This window comes from Tupaia chinensis, unplaced genomic scaffold, assembly GCF_000334495.1.
Source record: "Tupaia chinensis unplaced genomic scaffold, TupChi_1.0 Scaffold000047_1, whole genome shotgun sequence".
Lineage (NCBI taxonomy): Eukaryota > Metazoa > Chordata > Mammalia > Scandentia > Tupaiidae > Tupaia > Tupaia belangeri.
In genome coordinates this window covers 5228399-5237190 of record NW_006159505.1, presented here as the reverse complement: position 1 = coordinate 5237190, position 8792 = coordinate 5228399, and the positions used below count along the sequence as shown (strand labels likewise).

Genomic DNA, 8792 nt, shown 5'->3' with positions numbered 1-8792 from the left:
GCTCTGGGGGGTGGGGCACATGTGCGGCGCATTCCTTCAGCTATGAATTATTAATGCAGGTAGGTGGGAGAGAGGCTCTGTCCTCAGAAGGGAGCCCTACCCTGGGAGGGCTGGGGCCGGGCGGGGGAGGAGAGAGGAGTAAAGCCCAGCCCCTTCCCGGAGGGGCTGCCCTCTGGGCTGGGAGAGATAAGCCGAGGCCGTAAATAACTCTGCAAGTGTCCAAGTGCCGAGGAGAGACCAGTGCGGTGCTGAGGGGCACAGAGGAAGGGGAGACCATTGGCCACTTGGTGGGGGACACAGATTTCGGACACTGGGAGATGTTTCCTGGGTTGGTACCGCTGGCCTTGGAACCACTGCGGGGAGTTTGGCAGGTGTGGGCCGGGGAGGGGGGGACAGAAGGCACTTTGGGTGGAGGGACTTCCTAAGCAAAGGCCAGGCTGGGGGTGAGGAAGTCCAGACAGGACACTGGTCTGGAGTTGGGGTGGGGACAGGAACCCTGCAGATAAGACAGCAGGGGGCAGACTGGGGGACTGGGGAGGGGCCCTGAGGAGGGTTCCTGGATTAGCTGAAAGACAGGGCGATAGTGGCTGGCCGCTAGCAAACAGTCTCGAGGTCACAGCCCTGCTCCTGCTGGGGATGAGTTACCAATTAATGATTCAGAAACGGAACCCCATCTTGCCTTTCTGGTTTGTAAGGAGAAGCCTGGGCTCAGTGGTCTCCCAGCCCTGGGGGAACAGCTCCTCCCAGCTGTCCCCAATGACTTTAGTGAGAACCCAGTCACCTTCCTCTGCCGCTTGGCACCCCACTTGGTTCACATAGGCAAGAACGTCTGATCAGTGAGTCAAGCCCTCCTCGTCCCATCCCACCACTTACAGATGGGGAGATCCAGGCCCAGGGAAGGGAAGGATTTGCTGAGGGGCATCTATTGCTCCTAAGGGCATTGTGGGGGCACTGCCATCCTCCCGGCTTGCCTGTGGGGACCCAGAAGCTCTAAAAAGTGCATGTCTCGTGCAGCTGTCATGTGGGGCCTGACATCTGTGTCCCCACCATGTAGCCCAGGCCACAACAGCAATGGGCCAACTCAGCATCTGCCTTGCCAGGGCTCCTGGCCTCGTGGGGGAGTTCAGCGTGGGAAAACACAAAGGGGACTCTGTGCTGTGTCCCAGGAAAGGAGCGAGGAGCCCAGAGCAGGAGTGTCACCTCCATGTGGGAGTGCCTGGGAATGGGCATGGAAGGGCAGGGACACTGGCACAGGCAGGGACTGAAATTAGAGCAGGTGTCCTGGGCAGGAGGCATAAAAGCAGAGGCAAGGCGGGCACAGGCGGGGACTTGGAGAAGCCGGTGTGTGGTGTGCGAGGGAGTGCCCCAGATGCTGTTCTCAGGGCTTTGTCACTTAATCCTGATAATTCTCCTTTCAGTGAGGCAGGAATAGCCTTATCACCATGCTTTTACAGGTGGGGAAAAGAAGGGACAGAGAGGTTAAGTAACAGCTAGTTACTGCTGGCTGTGGGATTAGGACCGAAGTAGATGGCTCCGAGTGGCTCAGCTTCTTGATAATGGTTAAACTCTTGCTGAGCTTCAGAGGGAGGAGTGGGAGAAGGGGTGGGGTTCGATAACAATATCTGTGTGTGCAAGCACACGTATACACGCGTGCATATGTACACGTGCACACAGGGCCTTGCTACAAGCAAGGTTCAGTGTTCACGTAAATCTCCCGACCGCCCCACGAAGTGGGCTCTGCTGTTAACCCATTACACAGAAGAGGAAGCGGAGGCAGGGAGGGCTCCCTGCTCACAGGAGCCGCAGCCAGCAGTAGTAGGGGCCCGCAGGGAGCTGTCTGGCTCTGTTGCGGACTGTTGGTCTCAGGAACAGTTGGGAACAGGGAAGTGGGGGGTGGAAGGCCCCAGGAGGCTCAGCTGTCCTGGGGCCGCACTGCCCTGGGCTTTAGAAAGTGATCTAGAGATGAAAGGGGCATCCGACACAGGAACGGAAACCAGCTGAGGCCAAGTGACTTAGAATGCCTACCGGGTGGGCACGTGGGACTCAGCCTGAGCTGGGGGGAGCGGAGGGGACAGGGGCTCAGAACCTGGCTGCCCACAGGAGCCCCTGCCCAGAAGTATCCCCTTCCCCCCCACCTCACCTGCCCCTAAGCCAGGCACTGGGAGACCCCCAGGCCAGCAAGTACAGGGAGGGGACCTCTCCCTTCTTGGCTTCCCTGAGGGGGTACTGGAGTGGCCCCAGCCTCCTGTGGACCTCAAGGACTGTCCAGTGAGAGGAAAGGCCCAAGCTAGCTGGGAGGGTTCATAAAAACCACCCCCCACGCTGGGTGGGCCCTGGCTTGCTGCTCATGCTGGGCTGGGGCTGAAGAGTCCCAGAAGTTTCCAGAAAGCACATGGTGGATGGCCCATGTGGAGATCTGGGCAAGGCCTACCCTTCTCTGGGCCTCAGTTTCCCTTGCTCACCATGGGAGTTGTTGCTGTGAGAGCTGCCTTCTGCTTTGTGTCACTAAGTGACAGCCAGGCCTGCCAGCGTCAGGTGCAAGGTGCAGCACATGCTTGGGCCTGAGTGGTGGCTTCCATCTGAGGTCTGGCAGTGGTGGGTGTGAAGGGGACCCTGAGGCATTTCATGGCAGGCCTGGATTTGCAGTTTTTAGGCCCTTCATCAGCCTGTTTCCCTGACTAGGGCTGACCTCTGTGCCTAGGGGAAGAGGTGAGCCATGAAGGGCAGGTCGGGGAAGGAGGCCCTTCTTGAATTTGGCCTCCTCTTGGAAGTGGCCTCACTGGGCCTCACTCTTGAGCTGCCTGAGGATGAGGCTACTGGCAGCTCCAGGAAGACAACTCCGTGATGAACCAGGGAGGGAAGATGCAAGGACCTCCTGGAGTGAGCTAGTGAGCTAGGCAGGAGAGGATCCGGCCCTACCTGGAGGCCACAGGGAGGGAGGCCCGTCCCAGGGAGGGGCTGGTACTGTGGAAGGAAGGGCCGAGGCTCAGACAATGGGTGCCATAAAGCCGTCTGCCAGGCTGATTTCCCCACAATGTTCTCACCACTGGAGCCTGCATTGGTCCTGGGGAAACCGAGCTGGGCATGGGGCGGTGATCTGCCCAAGCTTACGTGGTGAGTGGGTGGCCAACCCGGAGCCTGAACCTAGGTGTCTGCCTGAGCCGGTCCCAAGAGAACCCTGACTGCAGAACGAGCTAGGGCCTTGGCCACCCCAGCAAAACCCCTACCCAGGCCCGGCATGTGAACTCCCTGTTCCCTCCTGTCCTTCCTTCCACCTTCTCCCCCACACCCCTACCCCAGATAAACGATGTTTCCAATTACGGTCTGCTGGAGTACAGCACCTAGGGAGATGTCCACATGGGACCCCTCCCGCTCTGGTCCTTGATTACTCCCCCGGGGGATGTCGTTAGGAACCGTCATTACCGCTAATTACCAGATGACCGCATGGCCTCCTTGGGAGTGGAATCTGCTGCCTCCCCATGGGCGGGCCTCTCCCTCAGCCATGGCTGGCTGCTCCCATCCCTGCACTGGCAGCACGACCCAGCCAGCAGCTCCCTGGGCCCCCTAGTCTGGGCCTCCGCACAGCCCTGAGCCCCCAGCTGCCTCCAGACCAGCTTTGTTTGTATCCTCAAGTGGGGAGTCTGAGCCTCATCTGGGAGGTGGCCTTATCATACCCCTCTCACAGCCAGCTGGGGAGGCTGTGGTCTGATGACTTCCAAGGTGGGAGACTGAGACCCACAAGGAGCCCCTCGGCCCGGAGCAGCTCCCTCCTGAGAGCTGCAGTGCCCCACACTCAGGAACGGCCTGAACTAAGCTCTCCGGAAATGGCTTAGCTTGAGCAGGAGCCAGGAAATGCATGGCAGGAGGCAGCCCCCTGCAGTTGAGGTCCTGGGCACATATGCGACCTGCTGTCTCCTGCAAAGCAAGCTGGCACAGAGGGGAAGGAGAAAATCTGGACAGGTGAAGGGCAGAGCAGGCCCAGGATGGCAAGTGTGGACCCAGGAAGGACAAGCCCCTCATCTGCCCCTCCTCTCAGGGACCTGACTTGACAGGAGACACAGGACCAGCACGATCCCTGGCCCAGCTTCAGGGTCCTCGTTTGTACGATCTCATCCAGGTCAGTCCCAGAGATGGGAAATGAGAGGCTCAGTGAACCGGGAAGGGCCATGCCCTGGTGGGTGCCGTTACTTCACGGCCACACCACGTGTGGGAACGGCGTTTGCTGGGTGGTGCGGTGGGCGGTGCTGATGACGTTTGCCTTTGTGTGGTCAAAGCCCACTCAGTAAGAGCTACTGGGAGCAGCCATTGGGTTCCTCAAGAAGGGAAGGCCCGGCAGGACCAGCCCTGTGCGGTGTGTCAATAGTTCATGAGACCATGTCTGAGTTGGCTCTGGGGCCCACCCTGTGCTGGGTGCTGGGTCCAGGCCCACCAGGCACTGTCTTGCCTGGGCTGGGGGAATGGGCTAGGGCTGCAGTGGGAGGAGACGCAGGGCAGCCATGGCCGATGGGCTGGGCTGGGTTGTGGCCTGCTAACCGCAGTCACTAGCCCATGCCCACTGGCTCTCTGCGTGTGTCCTGGTCTCTGGGAGGTTGACCTATTCGGGGGTATAGGTGGGGCATGGCAGAGAGAGAGGCAGAGGAAATAATCCTGCCTATCAAGTTCTCACGGTAGCACTGAGAACCTCATGCAGCCTGTGCAGGACCTTGAAAGGTCCTTTCCTGTAGTTGATCTCAGAGAGGGGCAGCGCATTGTCCAAGATTGCACAGCACACAGCAGGCAGAAGTTAAGCTACAGCACAGGTCTTCTCGCTCCCTCCGGCCCAGGAGTCATCGGGCAGTGAGCAGAGGGACCCCATCTGTAAATGTTCCAAACACCCTGCACACCTTATCCTGCTTAAGTCTTGCCATACCTTTTTGGAGTAGAAATGATCGTTTCCTTATCAGGTCCATGAGGCCAGGAGAGGGTAGATAGCTTACTAGGGCACACAGCTGGTGCCTAGAGCCTGTGTTTTTCCCCAGGCCAGCCCAGGAGCTGGGCCAGCTGGGGCACTGGCTTCCGACACTTGGTAGGTTTATCTGGTCAGGGGAGGAGAGGCCCCTGTGGAAAAGATCTGCAGCACATCATTGCCTAGTGAGCCTGGGAACGTGGTATTAGTAAATATTTCCTCCGCACATAGATGGGGTCTGTTTTTCATGCAAGTGAAGAGCAAGGGGTGAGGGGCACTTCTGGCATCAGGGGAAGCTCTGGCAAAGGCATGGTGGTAGGATAGCCCCTGTGAGGGAAGACAGCCACCTGGGGTGGCTGGATATTGGGACATGCAGGGAGGAGGCCAGGCAGGGCTGAGGGCTTTGAGGGGCTCTGAAAGTCAGCGACAGCCTTGACCAGGTGGGCATGGGGAGGCTGCCACCAGCAGGACAGGACCACCACAGCAGTAATCTTGGTGCCTGTCACTGAGCCCTGACCTCGGCATGCCAGCCTGGGCGCGGCACATGCCCACAGTGTCTGATTTAGTCCCTCACACGGCGCTGAGAGACCAGCAGGGCAGCAGAGAGCGCGAGACTTGTTCATGGTTGTAAGGGGAGAACAGAACCAGAGTCCACCAGGCCTGGGCAGCTCCCTGGGCATTGGGCTGTCTCCTCTGGATCTCGGGCCAGGACTCTGCCGACCGTGGGGAGGACTGCTGGGCACGTGTGGCTGTAGATTGATCTCTTTTCCCTGGGCCCTCTCGGGGCTCTGCTTAGTGACTGAGGGCCAGCTGGCTCTGGGCTCCAGACACCCCCCTGCTGCGGGTGGAGACCTGGGGCTGCACTTACAGAAGGGCAGGCCTGGAGTGGACCTGGTCCTCGAGTCCTGGAATCCCAGTGGCAGGATCAGGTCCCATAGCATCACCAGAATTCAGAGAGCCCCTGGGCCACCGTTTGCCAAAGTGCAGATGAGGTCAGTATACCTGAAGCCAAGGGCTTTGTGCTCAGTGCTCTTGAGAGACTCTTGGTTAAACAAAACCAAGCCTGTTGCTTTGCTGCAGGCCTTCTCAGGACCTTTATAATGTAACTGTGCGTGAGGACTCTTCAAGGGACAACGTAGTGCATCACGTCCCTCAAATGGATCCCCGTCCGAATGTCTCCCTGGAACCCATTCTGGGAAGTAGCAATGTCTAGGTACAGACCCTCAGGCTTAGAGAGGGGCAGTGATTTGTGTAAGGTCACCCAGTAAGGGAATGCTAAGTCTGGATTCGATGCGAAATTTCCAAGTTCTGGACCATGACTAGGTTGAGTGGCTCTTGAATCCTTTAATTCAGCGGCCCGCAAACTTCTCAGCACCAGGGATGGGGCTTGTGGAAGACGATCCCTCCATGGATGGGGGTGAGTTGGTAGGTTGGTCTCAGGATAACCCAGGACCCGGGTGCACATCACTCTGTGCACCCCATTTCCACCACTACCACATTGCAGGATACAATGAAGCAATCATACTACACTAGGGTTTGCGCTCCCCTGAAGACCCAGTACCACTGCGGATCCCACAGGAGGCGGGGCCCAGGTGGCCTTGTGAGGGATGGGGGCGACTACTGCCCACCCCCACTGCGTGGTTGTGGGTGGAGAGGGCAACAGGCCACGGATTGGCTCTGGTTCATAGCCCCGGGGTTGGGGGACCCCCCCCCCACTTTAATAGCAGTCTTCGGGGCCAGCAGGTGGCGTGATGGTTAAGGTGCTGGACTCTCACGTGGCTGACTGTGGTTTGAGTCCTGGATCTGCTGGCTTGCTTTCTCACTTCCCTTTCTCTTTCTCCCTGGTCAAATTAAAGAGTAATGATCATAACATATAAAATCAAATAAATAATCCTTTAAAATAACAACAATCCCTTTTGTGGATGTGGGACTTGACTGCATAATAAATGGGTTTAGTAATGACACGAACCAATGATGAAACACTCCGAGCACACATAGTGCCTGTAGTAAGGGCCCAATTACTAGTATGAGTCACGCTGGCGACGATAGTAATCCGGCGTTAGCACGGTTTCCGGCACGCAGCTGCTTGGCGCTCAATGGCTGTTGAACCAACAGTCATCATACACAGCAGCGTGAGAACAAGGCTAGGCTGTGGGTGTGAGTGCTTTGTGAACTGTGAAATGGTCCATTAGAGTCATTATCACAGGGCTTAGGTGGCAGGCCGGGGGCTGTGATGTTAGGTTATAAATAGAGCCCGAGGCCCAGAGAGGGACAGTAGGGTGCTCAAGGCCTTGCACACGGGGTGGGATGCTGGCAGTGGGTTAGTGGGGCAGGGCAGCCAGGCTGACCTTCCTCTATGGTTGCCTTTGGCCTGTGCAGGGCCCTGTCCAAGACCCCGGCGGCCCTGGCACTGAACCAGACGCAGCACTGCAAGCAGCTGGAGGGCCTGGTGTCGGCGCAGGTGCAGCTGTGCCGCAGCAATCTGGAGCTCATGCACACCATTGTGCACGCCGCCCGCGAGGTCACCAAGGCCTGCCGCAGGGCCTTCGCTGACATGCGCTGGAACTGCTCCTCCATCGAGCTCGCCCCCAACTACCTGCTCGACCTGGAGAGAGGTAGGCCACTGGCAGCCGTCAGGGCTGCTGAGCGCACGCAGCGGGTGGATGAACTCGGGCATGCGTGCACGTGTGTTTAGATAGGTGGGTGCGTTCATGGGTGGCTGGCCTTGCAGTCATGGGTAGATGAGTGACTGTATGGATGACAGATGGGTAGCAGCTGATGTAGCACGGGTGGATGAATTAAGCATAGGTGTGGGTACTCAGGCACGAACTCCTGAATGGATAAACGTAGAGACGATAAATCTATCAGCGAAGGGGAGCCTGAGTGATAGTACAAATACACTCGTGCACCCTCGGTCTGGGTGAAGGAATGAACGATGCTGCCTGCTGGACTTACGGCCACGTGTCAGGCAGGCTCTTGGGAGGGGAGTACACAAACAAGAAAGCTGTGGGGCCCACCCTCAGGGCAGACGGGTATGCCACAGGTAAACCCGGACCAGGTGCACTGAAATTGCCGCGTCCACAAAGTGGACGTCTCTTTTGAAGACTTCCTGGTGGAGGTGGCTTCTAGGGTGGGCTTGGGAGGTCCGCATATGATAGAAAGGCATTCACCAGGTGGAAACACCCTACTGGGTCTCACCTCTCCCCCACGTGACATCTCACACGCTTGCTGAGCTAAGTTTCCTACAGTACTTTGCAAAGTTTCTTTTCCTCCTGAATTGTTGGAATTCCAGAACAAGCCTGCAAGGTGGGTTCTATGACCCACATTCTGCAGTAAGAAAACAAGCTCAAGAAGGGAAAAAGGCCAGCCTGTAGTCTGGTGGTTAAGGGAACTAGATCCTGCATGGCTGACCATGTGGTTCGAGTCCCAGACCCAGAAGCTTGAAAAACACACTGGTCACCTGTGCATGCATGCCCAAAATCCCAGAAGAAGGGAGAGATGGATGAGGGATTGTGCAGTGACCGTGTGCCACGTGCTTCCCCAAAACCTCCGCCTCTCTCTGGCAAGCACACAGGCCCCCTGACAAATTTTTAAAAAAGGAGAAAGAGAAGAAGGAGGAGGAGGAGGCAGAGGAAGAGGAGGAGGAGAAGGAGGAGGAGAAGAAAGAGGGAAGAGGAGGAGGAGGAGGAGAGAAGGAAATGATCGCTGGTGTAGAGATGGAGCCAGAACACAGGCCTGAGGCCAGGACACCCCAGCGGAGGGGATGGCTCTGTCAGTTCCCCAGGGCTGCTGTCACTGGGACAACAAACTGGCCGGCTCCCGAGATGGAGATGTCCGAGGCCCAAGC

At 57.8% G+C, this 8792-nt stretch overlaps 1 protein-coding gene across 1 annotated transcript in view; it reads left to right on the top strand.

The window, feature by feature from the left end:
* The window catches only part of WNT11 (Wnt family member 11), a 20521-nt gene that overhangs the window by 1266 nt on the left and 10463 nt on the right, over positions 1-8792 (top strand). Inside the window, exon 2 of the mRNA XM_006141010.3 lies at positions 7325-7560. Coding sequence (XP_006141072.1) covers positions 7325-7560 — 236 coding nt within the window. The remainder of the gene's footprint in view (positions 1-7324; positions 7561-8792) is intronic.